This window comes from Somniosus microcephalus, chromosome 30 (assembly GCF_052327205.1).
Source record: "Somniosus microcephalus isolate GS21.2 chromosome 30, FLI_Smic_1.0, whole genome shotgun sequence".
NCBI lineage: Eukaryota > Metazoa > Chordata > Chondrichthyes > Squaliformes > Somniosidae > Somniosus > Somniosus microcephalus.
The window spans coordinates 38,520,780-38,538,716 of record NC_141016.1 but is presented as its reverse complement, the minus strand read 5'-3'; the positions used below and the strand labels follow the sequence as shown (position 1 = coordinate 38,538,716).

Here is a 17,937-nt window from a genome sequence, read left to right as displayed (position 1 = left end):
GGGGAACTTGGAGGTGGTGGTGTTCCCATGCGCTTGCTGCCCTTGTCCTTCTAGGTGGATGAGGTCGCGGGTTTGGGAGGTGCTGTCGAAGAAGCCTTGGCGAGTTGCTGCAGTGCATCTTATAGATGGTACACACTGCAGCCACGGTACGCCGGTGGTGGAGGGAGTGAATGTTTAAGGTAGTGGATGGGGTGCCAATCAGGCGGGCTGCTTTGTCCTGGATGGTGTTGAGCTTCTTGAGTGTTGTTGGAGCTGCACTCATCCAGGCAAGTGGAGAGTATTCCATCACACTCCTAACTTGTGCCTTGTAGATGGTGGAAATACTTTGGAGAGTCAGGATGGTGAGTCACTCACCGCAGAATTCCCAGCCTCTGACCTGCTCTTGTAGCCACAGTATTTATTTGGCTGGTCCAGCTAAGTTTCTGGTCAATGGTGACCCCCAGGATGTTGATGGTGGTGGATTCGGCGATGGTAATCCCATTGAATATCAAGGGGAGGTGGCTAGACTCTCTCTTGTTGGAGACGGTCATTGACTGGCACTTGTGTGACAAGATTATTACCTGCCACGTATCAGCCCAAGCCTGAATGTTGTCCAGGTCTTGCTGCATGTGGGCACGGACTGCTTCATTATTTGAGGAGTTGCGAATGGCACTGAACACTGTGCAGTCATCAACGACTATCCTCACTTCTGATCTTATGTTGGAGGGAAGGTCATTGATGAAGCAGCTGAAGGTGGTTGGGCCTAGGACACTGCCCTGAGGAACTCCTGCAGCAATGTCCTGGGGCTGTGATGATTGGCCTCCAACCACCACAACCATCTTCCTTTATGCTAGGTATGACTCCAGCCAGTGGAACGTTTTCCCCCCGATTCCCATTGACTTCAGTTTTACTAGGGCTTCTTGATACCACACTCGGTCAAATGCTGCCTTGATGTCAAGGGCAGTCACTCTCACCTCACCTCTGGAGTTCAGCTCCTTTGTCCGTGTTTGGACCAAGGTTCCGCCATTCAATTAGATCATGGCTGATCTCTACCTCAACACTCTTAGCACTGGTCTCATTCTGGCGAATCGGTGCTGCACTCCCTGAGGCGCGGTGCCCAGAACTGAACACAGTCCTCCAGTAAGTTTTATACACTGTGTAAATTCACAGAAGTATGTTTAAATATTCTGTAACACATCTCAGTATTCCGATGAAGGCTAAGCTTCAGTTTCAGGGTCATATCACGTAAGCTGAATAGAATCTGATTTCCAGAGGTCTGTATGTTTCATTAATGCCCATAAGTGTGTGAAAGAGGAAGAAGATTCCAAACCTCTTTTGCTGCTCGTGTTTCTGTAGTTTCTTCAGAGGTTGTGCACACTCAGCACGATGGTTAGTGAATTGCAGTGCACCTTTTGCTAACTGATTCTGTTTCATTACCCCACTCATCCCCAGGAGTTTGATTTGGATGTCGTGGCAATTGTTAATGACACTGTCGGAACAATGATGTCCTGTGGCTATGATGATCCTTTTTGTGAAGTTGGCCTCATTGTCGGTGAGCACTTGTCAGAAACTAAACTTCAAGCTCCAGCTCTTGATGAGGTGCCTTGACCGCGGTCTCAGCTTAAATGAGAGATGTAAACATTCACTTTTTGAAGTTCTAATCATATTGATTTTTCCTATTTTAATTTCTGTCCCTGTTCACTGCTCCCTGACTGAGATGCCGGACAAGTGGCCTGCTCCAAGGACCAGGGCACCTCGAGCTATTTAAATCAATTATGCTTTCGTCGGTTATCTGTTCTGCGTTCCATCGATAAATGCTGGAATGTTCATGGGAGCCATTCGGAGCCCATCAGTTCACAGCATACCAACAGCTGGATAGAAAACACACTGGGGTCAGTGAACATGGCCATTGGGGGTGGGGGGAGAGAATAAAAGTGAGTCGAGCTGCTGATCAATACCAATTTGTACATTAAAGCTGAACATCATAGTTACCGAAAACCTGACTGACAATCACTAGATTATAACAATATACACAGGACAGAAGCTGTGGCACGGGGGGCACAGTGGCATAGTGGTTAGCACTGTTGCCTCACAGCACCAGGGACCCGGGTTCAAATCTGGCCTCGGGCGACTGTCTGTGTGGAGTTTGCACATTCTCCCTGTGTCTGCGTGGGTTTTCTCCGGGTGCTCCAGTTTCCTCCCACAGTCCAAAGATGTGCGGGTTAGGTTGATTTGGCTATGATAAATTGACCCTTAGTGTTAGGGGATTAAATATATGGGGTTACGGGGATAGGGTGGGATATGTGTCGGTGCAGGCTCGATGGGCCGAAATGGCCTCTATCTGCACTGTGGGGATTCTGTGATTCTGAGAAGCTCCAGTTCCAATATTAGAACATGCACTTGAATTGCGTTCTGCATCCAGATGCTCAATTTACCCATTGCTTGATTCTGACTGTTCCATATACCCATTTCCAGTTGGTATTTTCTCACCCAACATTTAATGTTCCCTCCGCCCTTCCTGGATTCAGTATTAAGAATGTTATTCCTTCCACGCCACTGGTAGCTCGCTGGGGGCTCCTTTGCCCTGCACCTCTACCCTTGGTTATCTGTGGCCATCCTTTGCCCTTTCTCCACCAATCTCCTCCCTTCCACTGTCCATTTCGCTTTCAAATTCCTGGACTTCTCTGGAAGTCAAGGCTATGCTTCTCCACTGGACTACACTGTAAAACTCAGCTTCTGTGTATCTGATCTGCCATTCAGTTGCTTAAGTTTTAAAGTAACTTTGTGTAGCCTACAGCCCATCCCCCACCGCTGCTGTTACCCGCTGAACTTGTCCTACTGGTTTTTCAGCTTCAGCTACAGTCTGGTTCCTGGCCAGAAATTCACTTTCCTGGGTCTAAGTCCATGTCTCTGCCCCCTCTGGATCTTATAGTGACCTCCAACTTAGCCACCGTTTTTCTGCCCGTGATCGACTCTGCACACCCCCTGGCTCTCCATTCCCATGGAAATACCTCCAATAGTGCATCCTCCAATACTCTACCCTTCAAATAGCTTCAGGCCTCACTCACCCTCCACACCTGTCTCCGAACCTGGACAGCAGTTCGCCGATGCTCCATGCTGACTCCACCCTACCGATGTCAACTTTATCTCACCAACTTTATCTGTCTTTAACTCTGGACTCCCTCCTATTGTCTCCTCTCTATTCCCTGTTTATTAGCAGGACATATCTACGCTAATCTTGCTATGTAACCAGGCCTATATAACTTGAGTTTCCCTGTGTCCATTCGCATGCACATTCTGGCTGACGCTCTGGACCCGAGCCAGTCACATCTATTACCCCTTTTTTTCTCCCTCTTTCTTGTTCTTTTCTCATTACCCCTCCGAGGCCCCTCTCTCTTTCATCGTACCTCCTTTCATTTCTCCCCTCTCGAATACTCTGCCCTCCCCAATCGCTGAGCCAACCCTTCAACACTCCTCCACCTTCCAGCTCTCCTGCTTGACCCCCAGGCTTGACTCCCTCTTAGAAAAGCCCACAGCTCTCCTCTGTACCTCTCTTGGCATCGTCCGCAGGGCCCATTGAGGCACCTGTAGCTGCCTCCTTATGAGATGCAACCCCAACTGCTCCATCCTACTCTCTCGCTGACCTTCCCACCCAGCACGCCCACTGGGGGCTAATCTTATCAACCTCCTTCCCATCCCACTCGCCCCTCCCAGCGCTGACCCTGTGGACTCTGCCAGTGGATCAGCCATCACTGCCCCTCTCCACATCTCCCTCCCGAATGTCCGTTCACTTGTGAACAAGGCCCTTGCCATCCATGAGCTTATTGTGGATGATTGCATCATGGCCTTGACGGTAGCTTGGCTGACGGGTGATGCCATCTTCCTCCTTAATGAAGCCTCCCCGTCTGGCTATACCATCCACCACTTGCTTCGCCCAAACCACCACGATGGCGGTGTGGCTCTTATCACTAAATCACACGTGGTCTGTCCCTCTACTCCTCTGGCACCTTCTCCTCCTTTGGGCATCTCACCCTGTTCCACTCCTCTCACCTCTCATTTAAAATTCTCGTTCTCTACCACCCACCCAAGTACCATGGCAAGTTTCTCACCGAGATATCTTCACTGCTTTCCTCCCTCAACTTCTGCACTGAATGACTTCTCATCCTCCGTGATTTCAACCTCCATCTCAACTCATCTTGTTCTCTTTCCTCTGAGTTCACTGCCCTCCTGTCCTCCCTTAATCTCTCCCTCCATATAAACTCCCCAACCCATATTCACCGCCACCTCAACCATGCCATCTTACTTGTCGTCTCTACTCCCATCATGCCGATCACAGGTAAGGCCATTTTTGATCACTTCCTGGTATCACTCTCCACCCCACATCCAACTTCCCCCTCCCAACCCCACTTCCTTCTATGTCTGGCTCTGGAAAAAACTCTCCCCCAAATCACTTACAACTGCACTTTTACATTCCCAACTGTCCAGCCTTTGGCCCTCCATTCACCACGACATTTCTACCGCTAACGACCTGCTCAATCACACCCTCACCTTCACCTATGATGTCCTTGTCCCTATTAAAATCATTACTCTCTCTCACCCTGGTCGATCCCTCTTGTACGGCCCTCATCTCTGCTCCCTTAAGTCCAAGGGATGCAGATGTGAACGTTTATGGCGGACAACTGGTTTCGCCATTCATCGCCAGATCTGCCTGGACCACATAAAGCACTGTCGGGTCCTGCTCTCGCCTGCCAAAACTGCTCACTATTCCAGGATCATCCTAGAATGCAAAGATAATCCCTGGCTTCCCTTCTCCACTACAAACCGTCTTCTTAAACCCCTCTCCCTGCCTCCTCCACCCTCACCTCCAACAACAAGTGTGAGGAGCTCATGGACTTCTCTGTCACAGTTCAGCTGCCCTCTCTGAGGATCTCCCCTCATGCCCTCTCTGAGCTTATCTTGTCCATGAGACCTGACTCCTGCTCCCTTGACTCTATTCCCACCAAACTGCTAACCACCCAATTTCCCTTCCTGGCTCCCATGTTCGCTGATATTGTTAACGGTTCTCTCTCCTCAGGTACTGTCCACCTCCTCTTCAAATCTGCTGTCATCACCCCCTCCTCAAAAAAACACCCTTTTAAAAGTCTCATCCTTGTTTTCAAATCCCTCCATGGCCTCGCCCCTCCCTATCTCTGTCACCTCCTCCAGCCCCACAATCCTTCGAGATACCTGCCAATACTCTTCCAATTCTGGTCTCTTGCGCATCTCTGATTTTAATCACTCCCTCATTGCCAGTCGTGCCTTCTGTTGCCTAGGTCCTAAGCTCTGGAATTCCCTCCCTAAACCTCTCTACCTCTCGACCTCTCTTTCCTCCTTTAAGAAGCTCCTTAAAACCTATCCCTTTCACCTGTCCTAATATCTCCTTATATGGCTTGGTGTTAAATTTGGTCTGATAATCGCTCCTGTGAAGCGCCTTGGGACATTTTATTATGTTAAAGGCACTATATAAATGCAAGTTGTTGATGTTGTTGTTTCCCTTAATGATTTCCAAAGCTTGCCTGGTGTTGAGTTGTTTGCACTGTGGGTTTCTTGTCTCAGGAACTGGCTGCAATGCCTGCTACATGGAGGAGATGAAGAATGTGGAGATGGTCGAAGGAGATGAAGGAAGGATGTGTGTTAATATGGAGTGGGGAGCGTTTGGTGACAATGGCTGCTTGGACGACATCAGGACGGAATTCGACCGAGAAGTGGATAAACTTTCAATGAATCCCGGCAAGCAGAGGTAGAGTATGGTGACTCCAGGGAGCACAAACCCCAACTCCCAATGGGACCAAGTCCCTCTCTGTGCTGAGTGAGTCGGTGGTGAGGTAACAGATATGCTGCAGCACTGCTGTGCTAGATAGGCGAAACCAGCTGGAGCTTTCCAGGATTCCTGCTGGCCATCCGGTGAGTCCAGCTGGAAAGTATGGAATGTGTGGATGTCACATGGTTGGGTTTGGTTATTATGCACCCCTTGGTTGAATAACTGACGAGGCGCTGCTACATGAAGAATAGTTGCTTGGGGGGAGTTGGTGGAAGGTCACCAGGATCCAAACAGCAGCACGAGACAGACCCTTCAGGAAAGGAGGGAAGAAAATGGGAGGAAATTTTAAAAAGACAATCTCTCAAATATGTTGCAAGTAATTGGACAGCAGTTTGACAGCACTGCTCTGAGATGGCATATTAATAAAAAGCAGAACACCCAATCACCCCCCTCAATCCCCTCATTGTCCCTTCATCCCAAAGAAGTCCCGTTCTGCTCCTGATTGAAGCTGACTGTGGGGACAAAATGATTCCAACTGAAGTGGAATTGATCTATTATCGTTGGTAATTCTGGCTAAGCTGGAAACATTCGTCCACACAAACCCCTGCAAGACAGGAGCTCCACCTTTAGTCCACGGAATAAAGGTCTTTAGCCCTACAGTATTGATTCTCCGTGTGTGTATGTTGGGTGAGAAGCTGATCAGGCTCAGCTATAATGCCATGCGCAGTTGAATAGCCCACTAACACTCACTGCCTGGGCTCACACACTAGGCCACTTGGTTGAGGTCCTAAAGATTGTTGAACACTTTTGGAGCCACACCCTCACAATAGTTGGTGCCTTCAGAAGACGAGGGAATGATATGGGGAGAGAAGAAGGCCATTGAACAAGAGAAGACCATTGTCTTGCTCAATGGCCTCATCAACCCGTCAAACACATTGGCCTAGAAATTCAGTAAGGCGCCGCCAGCTTTGCGGCCAGTTACCGCCTAAAGAGGGCTTCTGCGCCAATACAGGAGTTTGCGCTGATATTCAGCGCAGCGGTAATGGCGGCGGCAGCCGTTAGCGCTGCGCCGGCACCGATGACGTCATCGGTGTGCGCAGTGCCCCGGTTCCGCCCCGATACCGGCCCGATACCCATATTTAGTTGCGGCCGCCTCTTCCGCAGCGGCCGCGAACAGCGTTCTGAAAACGGGGCCGTACTGTAGCCTTAGTGGGGCGCTTTAAGGTGGATGTGCGGCCGGCCGCTTTTTCGGCGGCCGACTGCCCGCACCTCCTTCCCCGGCCTCCTCCACGCCCCCCCTGCCCCCCGCGGCATTGCCGGCTGCTTTCTGCGAACCCGGCACTTCTCCGTGGTGCCGGGCTCATTTGCCGGCACTATCCAGCGGCGATCTCCCCGTTGCAGGCACCTCCCCCTTAAGAGAAGGAGGAGGCCTGCCGCTCCGCAGCGGGTGGCGCAGCGGCGCCTAGAGCGCTGAAATTCAGTTTCAGCGCCCCAAGCGGGGTCGGGCACACCCTGGAATAGCGCCCGGTTCCGACTTGGGGCGCAAAAAGTGAATATCTGACGGTCCCAAATGGCTCCGCGCCCAGTGCTAACTTTTGGGCGCTAGCCAGCTGGCGGGGCCATAGTGAATTTCTAGGCCATTGTTTCTAATTGATGGCCAGCAACCTCCATTCTCACCGATTCCCCCCGCTCTCACCGACTCCCCTATTCTCACCGACTCCCCCCGACTCCCCCCGACTCTCCCCGACTCCCCCCGACTCCCCCCGCTCCCCCTGACTCCCCCCACTCTCACCGACTCCCCTATTCTCACCGACTCTCCCCGACTCCCCCCGCTCCCCCTGACTCCCCCCGCTCTCACCGACTCCCCTATTCTCACCGACTCCCCCCGGCTCCCCCCGACTCCCCCCGCTCCCCCCGACTCCCCCCGCTCTCACCGACTCCCCTATTCTCACCGACTCTCCCCGACTCCCCCCGCTCTCACCGACTCCCCCCGCTCTCGCCGACTCCCCCCGCTCCCCCCGACTCCCCCCGCTCTCGCCGACTCCCCCCGCTCTCGCCGACTCCCCCCGCTCCCCCCGACTCCCCCCGCTCTCGCCGACTCCCCCCGCTCTCGCCGACTCCCCCCCGTCTCACCGACTGCCCCCGCTCTCGCCGACTCCCCCCGCTCTCGCCGACTCCCCCCGCTCCCCCCGACTCCCCCCGCTCTCGCCGACTCCCCCCGCTCTCCCCGACTCCCCCCGCTCTCACCAACTCCCCCAGCTCTCACCGACTCCCCCCGCTCTCGCCGACTCCCCCCCGTCTCACCGACTCCCCCCGCTCTCGCCGACTCCCCCCGCTCTCGCCGACTCCCCCCGCTCTCGCCGACTCCCCCCGCTCTCACCGACTCCCCTCGCTCTCTCTGACTCCCCCCCGTCTCCCCGACTCCCCCCGCTCTCGCCGACTCCCCCGTCTCCCCGACTCCCCCCGCTCTCACCGACTCCCCCCGCTCTCACCGACTCCCCCCGCTCCCCCCGACTCCCCCATCTCCCCGACTCCCCCCGTCTCCCCAACTCCCCCCGCTCTCACTCGCTCTCCCCGACTCCCCCCGCTCTCACCGACTCCCCCCGCTCTCCCCGACTCCCCCCGCTCTCACCGACTCCCCCCGCTCTCACCGACTCCCCCCGCTCTCACCAACTCCCCCCGCTCTCCCCGACTCCCCCCGCTCTCACCGACTCCCCCCGCTCTCGCCGACTCCCCCCGCTCTCACCGACTCCCCCCGCTCCCCCCGACTCCCCCGTCTCCCCGACTCTCCCCGCCTCCCCGACTCTCCCCGTCTCCCCGACTCCCCCCGCTCTCACTGACTCCCCCCCGTCTCCCCGACTCCCCCCGCTCTCACTGACTCCCCCTGCTCTCCCCGACTCCCCCCGCTCTCCCCGAATCCCCCCGCTCTCACCGACTCCCCCCGCTCTCCCCGACTCCCCCCGCTCTCACCGACTCCCCTCGCTCTCACCGACTCCCCCCGCTCTCACCGACTCCCCCCGCTCTCCCCGACTCCCCCCGCTCTCACCGACTCCCCCCGCTCTCGCCGGCTCCCCCCGCTCTCGCCGACTCCCCCCGCTCTCGCCGACTCCCCCCGCTCTCGCCGACTCCCCCCGCTCCCGCCGACTCCCCCGTCTCCCCGACTCCCCCCGTCTCCCCGACTCCCCCCGCTCTCACCGACTCCCCCCGCTCTCACCGACTCCCCCCGCTCTCCCCGACTCCCCCCGCTCTCCCCGACTCCCCCCGCTCTCACCGACTCCCCCCGCTCTCCCCGACTCCCCCCGCTCTCGCCGACTCCCCCCGCTCTCGCCGACTCCCCCCGCTCTCGCCGACTCCCCCCGCTCCCCCTGACTCCCCCCGTCTCCCCGACTCCCCCCGCTCTCACCGACTCCCCCCGCTCTCCCCGACTCCCCCCGCTCTCCCCGACTCCCCCCGCTCTCGCCGACTCCCCCCGCTCTCGCCGACTCCCCCCGCTCTCGCCGACTCCCCCCGCTCTCGCCGACTCCCCCCGCTCTCGCCGACTCCCCCCGCTCTCCCCGACTCCCCCCGCTCTCACCGACTCCCCCCGCTCTCCCCGACTCCCCCCGCTCTCGCCGACTCCCCCCGCTCTCGCCGACTCCCCCCGCTCTCGCCGACTCCCCCCGCTCCCCCCGACTCCCCCGTCTCCCCGACTCCCCCCGTCTCCCCGACTCCCCCCGCTCTCACTGACTCCCCCCCGTCTCCCCGACTCCCCCCGCTCTCACTGACTCCCCCCGCTCTCCCCGACTCCCCCCGCTCTCACCGACTCCCCCCGCTCTCGCCGACTCCCCCCGCTCTAGCTGACTCCCCCCGCTCTCACCGACTCCCTCCGCTCTCACCGACTCCCCCCGCTCCCCCCGACTCCCCCGTCTCCCCGACTCCCCCCGTCTCCCCGACCTCCCCCGCTCTCACTGACTCCCCCCCGTCTCCCCGACTCCCCCCGCTCTCACCGACTCCCCCCGCTCTCACCGACTCCCCCCGCTCTCCCCGACTCCCCCCGCTCTCCCCGACTCCCCCCGCTCTCACCGACTCCCCCCGCTCTCCCCGACTCCCCCCGCTCTCACCGACTCCCCTCGCTCTCACCGACTCACCCCGCTCTCACCGACTCCCCCCGCTCTCCCCGACTCCCCCCGCTCTCGCCGACTCCCCCCGCTCTCGCCGACTCCCCCCGCTCTCGCCGACTCCCCCCGCTCTCGCCGACTCCACCCGCTCTCGCCGACTCCCCCCGCTCTCGCCGACTCCCCCCGCTCCCCCCGACTCCCCCGTCTCCCCGACTCCCCCCGTCTCCCCGACTCCCCCCGCTCTCACTGACTCCCCCCGCTCTCCCCGACTCCCCCCGCTCTCCCCGACTCCCCCCGCTCTCACCGACTCCCACCGCTCTCCCCGACTCCCCCCGCTCTCGCCGACTCCCCCCGCTCTCGCCGACTCCCCCCGCTCTCGCCGACTCCCCCCGCTCTCGCCGACTCCCCCCGCTCTCGCCGACTCCCCCCGCTCTCGCCGACTCCCCCGTCTCCCCGACTCCCCCCGTCTCCCCGACTCCCCCCGCTCTCACGGACTCCCCCCGCTCTCCCCGACTCCCCCCGCTCTCCCCGACTCCCCCCGCTCTCACCGACTCCCCCCGCTCTCCCCGACTCCCCCCGCTCTCACCGACTCCACCCGCTCTCGCCGACTCCCCCCGCTCTCGCCGACTCCCCCCGCTCTCGCCGACTCCCCCGGCTCTCGCCGACTCCCCCCGCTCTCGCCGACTCCCCCCGCTCTCGCCGACTCCCCCCGCTCTCCCCGACTCCCCCCGCTCTCCCCGACTCCCCCCGCTCTCACCCACTCCCCCCGCTCTCCCCGACTCCCCCCGCTCTCACCGACTCCCCCCGCTCTCGCCGGCTCCCCCCGCTATCGCCGACTCCCCCCGCTCTCGCCGACTCCCCCCGCTCTCGCCGACTCCCCCCGCTCCCCCCGACTCCCCCGTCTCCCCGACTCCCCCATCTCCCCGACTCCCCCCGCTCTCACTGACTCCCCCCCGTCTCCCCGACTCCCCCCGCTCTCACTGACTCCCCCCGCTCTCCCCGACTCCCCCCGCTCTCCCCGACTCCCCCCGCTCTCACCGACTCCCCCCGCTCTCCCTGACTCCCCCCGCTCTCACCGACTCCCCCCGCTCTCACCGACTCCCCCCGCTCTCACCGACTCACCCCGCTCTCCCCGACTCCCCCCGCTCTCACCGACTCCCCCCGCTCTCGCCGACTCCCCCCGCTCTCGCCGACTCCCCCCGCTCTCGCCGACTCCCCCCGCTCTCACCGACTCGCCCCGCTCCCCCTGACTCCCCCGTCTCCCCGACTCGCCCCGTCTCACCGACTCGCCCCGCTCTCACCGACTCCCCCCGCTCTCGCCGACTCCCCCCGCTCTCCCCGACTCCCCCCGCTCTCGCCGACTCCCCCCGCTCTCGCCGACTCCCCCGCTCTCACCGACTCCCCCCGCTCTCGCCGACTCCCCCCGCTCTCACTGACTCCCCCCGTCTCACCGACTCCCCCCGCTCTCGCCGACTCCCCCCGCTCTCGCCGACTCCCCCCGCTCTCATCGACTCCCCCCGCTCTCGCCGACTCCCCCCTCTCTCACCGACTCCCCCGGCTCTCCCCGACTCCCCCCGCTCCCCCCGCTCTCACCGACTCCCCCCGCTCTCGCTGACTCCCCCCGCTCTCGCCGACTCCCCCCGCTCTCACCGACTCCCCCCGCTCCCCCTGACTCCCCCGACTCCCCCCGCTCTCGCTGACTCCCCCGTCTCACCGACTCCCCCCGCTCTCGCCGACTCCCCCCGCTCTCCCCGACTCCCCCCGCTCCCCCCGACTCCCCCCGCTCTCACCGACTCCCCCCGCTCTCGCCGACTCCCCCCGCTCTCGCCGACTCCCACCGCTCTCACCGACTCGCCCCGCTCCCCCTGACTCCCCCGTCTCCCCGACTCGCCCCGTCTCACCGACTCGCCCCGCTCTCACCGACTCCCCCCGCTCTCGCCGGCTCCCCCCGCTCTCACCGACTCCCCCCGCTCTCGCCGACTCCCCCCGCTCTCGCTGACTCCCCCCGTCTCACCGACTCCCCCCGCTCTCGCCGACTCCCCCCGCTCTCACCGACTCCCCCCGCTCTCGCCGACTCCCTCCCGTCTCCCCGACTCCCCCCGCTCTCGCCGACTCCCCCGTCTCCCCAACTCCCCCCGCTCTCACCGACTCCCCCCGCTCTCACCGACTCCCCCCGCTCCCCCCGACTCCCCCGTCTCCCCGACTCCCCCCGTCTCCCCGACTCCCCCCGCTCTCCCCGACTCCCCCCGCTCTCACCGACTCCCCCCGCTCCCCCCGACTCCCCCCGCTCTCACCGACTCCCCCCGCTCTCGCCGACTCCCCCCGCTCTCGCCGACTCCCACCGCTCTCACCGACTCGCCCCGCTCCCCCTGACTCCCCCGTCTCCCCGACTCGCCCCGTCTCACCGACTCGCCCCGCTCTCACCGACTCCCCCCGCTCTCGCCGGCTCCCCCCGCTCTCACCGACTCCCCCCGCTCTCGCCGACTCCCCCCGCTCTCGCTGACTCCCCCCGTCTCACCGACTCCCCCCGCTCTCGCCGACTCCCCCCGCTCTCACCGACTCCCCCCGCTCTCGCCGACTCCCTCCCGTCTCCCCGACTCCCCCCGCTCTCGCCGACTCCCCCGTCTCCCCGACTCCCCCCGCTCTCACCGACTCCCCCCGCTCTCACCGACTCCCCCCGCTCCCCCCGACTCCCCCGTCTCCCCGACTCCCCCCGCTCTCCCCGACTCCCCCCGCTCTCACCGACTCCCCCCGCTCTCCCCGACTCCCCCCGCTCTCACCGACTCCCCCCGCTCTCACCGACTCCCCCGCTCACACCGACTCCCCCCGCTCTCACCGACTCCCCCCGCTCTCACCGACTCCCCCCGCTCACACCGACTCCCCCCGCTCTCACCGACTCTCCCCGACTCCCCCCGCTCTCAACGACTCCCCCCGCTCTCGCCGACTCCCCCCGCTCTCGCCGACTCCCCCCGCTCTCCCCGACTCTCCCCGCTCTCGCCGACTCCCCCTGCTCTCGCCGACTCCCCCCGCTCTCGCCGACTCCCCCCGCTCTCGCCGACTCCCCCCGCTCTCGCCGACTCCCCCCGCTCTCACCGACTCGCCCCGCTCCCCCTGACTCCCCCGTCTCCCCGACTCGCCCCGTCTCACCGACTCGCCCCGCTCTCACCGACTCGCCCCGCTCTCGCCGACTCCCCCCGCTGTCCCCGACTCCCCCCGCTCTCGCCGACTCCCCCCGCTCTCGCCGACTCCCCCCGCTCTCCCCGACTCCCCCCGCTCTCGCCGACTCCCCCCGCTCTCGCCGACTTCCCCCGTCTCACCGACTCCCCCCGCTCTCGCCGACTCCCCCCGCTCTCGCCGACTCCCCCCGCTCTCGCCGACACCCCCCGCTCTCACCGACTCCCCCTGCTCTCGCCGACTCCCCCCTCTCTCTCCGACTCCCCCGGCTCTCCCCGACTCCCCCCGCTCTCGCCGACTCCCCCCGCTCTCACCGACTCCCCCCGCTCTCCCCGACTCCCCCCGCTCCCCCCGACTCTCCCCGCTCTCGCCGACTCCCCCCGCTCTCGCCGACTCCCCCCGCTCTCGCCGACTCCCCCCCGTCTCCCCGACTCCCCCCGCTCTCGCCGACTCCCCCCCGTCTCACCGACTCCCCCCCGTCTCACCGACTCCCCCCCGCTCTCGCCGACTCCCCCCCGTCTCACCGACTCCCCCCGCTCTCCCCGACTCCCCCCGACTCCCCCCGCTCTCACCGACTCCCCCCGCTCTCGCCGACTCCCCCCCGCTCTCCCCGACTCCCCCCGCTCTCCCCGACTCCCCCCGCTCTCACCGACTCCCCCCGCTCTCACCGACTCCCCCCGCTCACACCGACTCCCCCCGCTCTCACCGACTCCCCCCGCTCTCCCCGACTCCCCCCGCTCTCAACGACTCCCCCCGCTCTCGCCGACTCCCCCCGCTCTCGCCGACTCCCCCCGCTCTCCCCGACTCTCCCCGCTCTCGCCGACTCCCCCTGCTCTCGCCGACTCCCCCCGCTCTCGCCGACTCCCCCCGCTCTCGCCGACTCCCCCCGCTCTCGCCGACTCCCCCCGCTCTCACCGACTCGCCCCGCTCCCCCTGACTCCCCCGTCTCCCCGACTCGCCCCGTCTCACCGACTCGCCCCGCTCTCACCGACTCGCCCCGCTCTCGCCGACTCCCCCCGCTGTCCCCGACTCCCCCCGCTCTCGCCGACTCCCCCCGCTCTCGCCGACTCCCCCCGCTCTCCCCGACTCCCCCCGCTCTCGCCGACTCCCCCCGCTCTCGCCGACTTCCCCCGTCTCACCGACTCCCCCCGCTCTCGCCGACTCCCCCCGCTCTCGCCGACTCCCCCCGCTCTCGCCGACTCCCCCCGCTCTCGCCGACACCCCCCGCTCTCACCGACTCCCCCTGCTCTCGCCGACTCCCCCCTCTCTCTCCGACTCCCCCGGCTCTCCCCGACTCCCCCCGCTCTCGCCGACTCCCCCCGCTCTCACCGACTCCCCCCGCTCTCCCCGACTCCCCCCGCTCCCCCCGACTCTCCCCGCTCTCGCCGACTCCCCCCGCTCTCGCCGACTCCCCCCCGCTCTCGCCGACTCCCCCCCGTCTCCCCGACTCCCCCCGCTCTCGCCGACTCCCCCCCGTCTCACCGACTCCCCCCCGTCTCACCGACTCCCCCCCGCTCTCGCCGACTCCCCCCCGTCTCTCCGACTCCCCCCGCTCTCCCCGACTCCCCCCGCTCCCCCCGACTCCCCCCGCTCTCACCGACTCCCCCCGCTCTCGCCGACTCCCCCCCGCTCTCCCCGACTCCCCCCGCTCTCCCCGACTCCCCCCGCTCTCACCGACTCCCCCCGCTCTCACCGACTCCGCCCGCTCTCGCCGACTCTCACCGTCTCACCGACTCCCCCCGCTCTCGCCGACTCCCCCCGCTCTCGCCGACTCCCCCCCGTCTCCCCGACTCCCCCCGCTCTCGCCGACTCCCCCGTCTCCCCGACTCCCCCCGCTCTCACCGACTCCCCCCGCTCTCACCGACTCCCCCCGCTCCCCCCGACTCCCCCGTCTCCCCGACTCCCCCCGTCTCCCCGACTCCCCCCGCTCTCCCCGACTCCCCCCGCTCTCACCGACTCCCCCCGCTCTCACCGACTCCCCCCGCTCTCACCAACTCCCCCCGCTCTCACCGACTCTCCCCGCTCACACCGACTCCCCCCGCTCTCACCGACTCCCCCCGCTCTCACCGACTCCCCCCGCTCACACCGACTCCCCCCGCTCTCACCGACTCCCCCCGCTCTCACCGACTCCCCCCGCTCTCGCCGACTCCCCCCGCTCTCGCCGACTCCCCCCGCTCTCACCGACTCCCTCCGCTCTCACCGACTCCCCCCGCTCCCCCCGACTCCCCCGTCTCCCCGACTCCCCCCGTCTCCCCGACTCCCCCCGCTCTCACTGACTCCCTCCCGTCTCCCCGACTCCCCCCGCTCTCCCCGACTCCCCCCGCTCTCGCCGACTCCCCCCGCTCTCGCCGACTCCCCCCGCTCTCGCCGACTCCCCCCGCTCTCGCCGACTCCCCCCGCTCTCGCCGACTCCCCTCGACTCCCCCGTCTCCCCGACTCCCCCCGTCTCCCCGACTCCCCCCGCTCTCACTGACTCCCCCCGCTCTCTACCCGACTCCCCCCGCTATCCCCGACTCCCCCCGCTCTCACCGACTCCCCCCGCTCTCCCCGACTCCCCCCGCTCTCACCGACTCCCCCCGCTCTCGCCGACTCCCCCCGCTCTCGCCGACTCCCCCCGCTCTCGCCTTCTCCCCCCGCTCTCGCCGACTCCCCCCGCTGCCCCCGACTCCCCCGTCTCCCCGACTCCCCCCGCTCTCACCGACTCCCCCCGCTCTCACCGACTCCCCCCGCTCTCGCCGACTCACCCCGCTCTCGCCGACTCCCCCCGCTCTCACCGACTCCCCCCGCTCTCGCCGACTCCCCCCGCTCTCACCGACTCCCCCCGCTCTCCCCGACTCCCCCCGCTCCCCCCGACTCTCCCCGCTCTCACCGACTCCCCCCGCTCTCGCCGACTCCCCCCCGCTCTCGCCGACTCCCCCCCGTCTCACCGACTCCCCCCGCTCTCGCCGACTCCCCCCCGTCTCACCGACTCCCCCCCGTCTCACCGACTCCCCCCGCTCTCCCCGACTCCCCCCGCTCTCGCCGACTCCCCCCGCTCTCGCCGACTCCCCCCGCTCTCGCCGACTCCCCCCGCTCTCGCCGACTCCCCCCGCTCTCGCCGACTCCCCCCGCTCTCGCCGACTCCCCCGTCTCCCTGACTCCCCCCGTCTCCCCGACTCCCCCCGCTCTCACGGACTCCCCCCGCTTCGCCGACTCCCCCCGCTCTCCCCGACTCCCCCCGCTCTCACCGACTCCCCCCGCTCTCCCCGACTCCCCCCGCTCTCCCCGACTCCCCCCGCTCTCACCGACTCCCCCCGCTCTCCCCGACTCCCCCCGCTCTCACCGACTCCCCTGGCTCTCACCGACTCCCCCCGCTCTCACCGACTCCCCCCGCTCTCCCCGACTCCCCCCGCTCTCGCCGACTCCCCCCGCTCTCGCCGACTCCCCCCGCTCTCGCCGACTCCCCCCGCTCTCGCCGACTCCCCCCGCTCCCCCCGACTCCCCCGTCTCCCCGACTCCCCCCGTCTCCCCGACTCCCCCCGCTCTCACAGACTCCCCCCGCTCTCCCCGACTCCCCCCGCTCTCCCCGACTCCCCCCGCTCTCACCGACTCCCCCCGCTCTCACCGACTCCCCCCGCTCTCTCCGACTCCCCCCGCTCTCGCCGACTCCCCCCGCTCTCGCCGACTCCCCCTGCTCTCGCCGACTCCCCCCGCTCTCGCCGACTCCCCCGTCTCCCCGACTCCCCCCGCTCTCACGGACTCCCCCCGCTCTCCCCGACTCCCCCCGCTCTCCCCGACTCCCCCCGCTCTCACCGACTCCCCCCGCTCTCCCCGACTCCCCCCGCTCTCACCGACTCCACCCGCTCTCGCCGACTCCCCCCGCTCTCGCCGACTCCCCCCGCTCTCGCCGACTCCCCCGGCTCTCGCCGACTCCCCCCGCTCTCGCCGACTCCCCCCGCTCTCGCCGACTCCCCGACTCCCCCCGCTCTCACCGACTCGCCCCGCTCTCACCGACTCCCCCCGCTCTCGCCGGCTCCCCCCGCTCTCACCGACTCCCCCCGCTCTCGCCGACTCCCCCCGCTCTCGCTGACTCCCCCCGTCTCACCGACTCCCCCCGCTCTCGCCGACTCCCCCCGCTCTCACCGACTCCCCCCGCTCTCGCCGACTCCCTCCCGTCTCCCCGACTCCCCCCGCTCTCGCCGACTCCCCCGTCTCCCCAACTCCCCCCGCTCTCACCGACTCCCCCCGCTCTCACCGACTCCCCCCGCTCCCCCCGACTCCCCCGTCTCCCCGACTCCCCCCGTCTCCCCGACTCCCCCCGCTCTCCCCGACTCCCCCCGCTCTCACCGACTCCCCCCGCTCCCCCCGACTCCCCCCGCTCTCACCGACTCCCCCCGCTCTCGCCGACTCCCCCCGCTCTCGCCGACTCCCACCGCTCTCACCGACTCGCCCCGCTCCCCCTGACTCCCCCGTCTCCCCGACTCGCCCCGTCTCACCGACTCGCCCCGCTCTCACCGACTCCCCCCGCTCTCGCCGGCTCCCCCCGCTCTCACCGACTCCCCCCGCTCTCGCCGACTCCCCCCGCTCTCGCTGACTCCCCCCGTCTCACCGACTCCCCCCGCTCTCGCCGACTCCCCCCGCTCTCACCGACTCCCCCCGCTCTCGCCGACTCCCTCCCGTCTCCCCGACTCCCCCCGCTCTCGCCGACTCCCCCGTCTCCCCGACTCCCCCCGCTCTCACCGACTCCCCCCGCTCTCACCGACTCCCCCCGCTCCCCCCGACTCCCCCGTCTCCCCGACTCCCCCCGTCTCCCCGACTCCCCCCGCTCTCCCCGACTCCCCCCGCTCTCACCGACTCCCCCCGCTCTCCCCGACTCCCCCCGCTCTCACCGACTCCCCCCGCTCTCAC

At 65.6% G+C, this 17,937-nt stretch overlaps 1 protein-coding gene across 2 annotated transcripts in view; it reads left to right on the top strand.

The window, feature by feature from the left end:
* The window catches only part of hk2 (hexokinase 2), a 130,391-nt gene that overhangs the window by 82,549 nt on the left and 29,905 nt on the right, over positions 1–17,937 (top strand). For both annotated transcript variants that reach the window (XM_085971349.1, XM_085971350.1), the window contains 2 exons: positions 1,432–1,531; positions 5,575–5,758. In XM_085971349.1, coding sequence (XP_085827475.1) covers positions 1,432–1,531; positions 5,575–5,758 — 284 coding nt within the window. The remainder of the gene's footprint in view (positions 1–1,431; positions 1,532–5,574; positions 5,759–17,937) is intronic.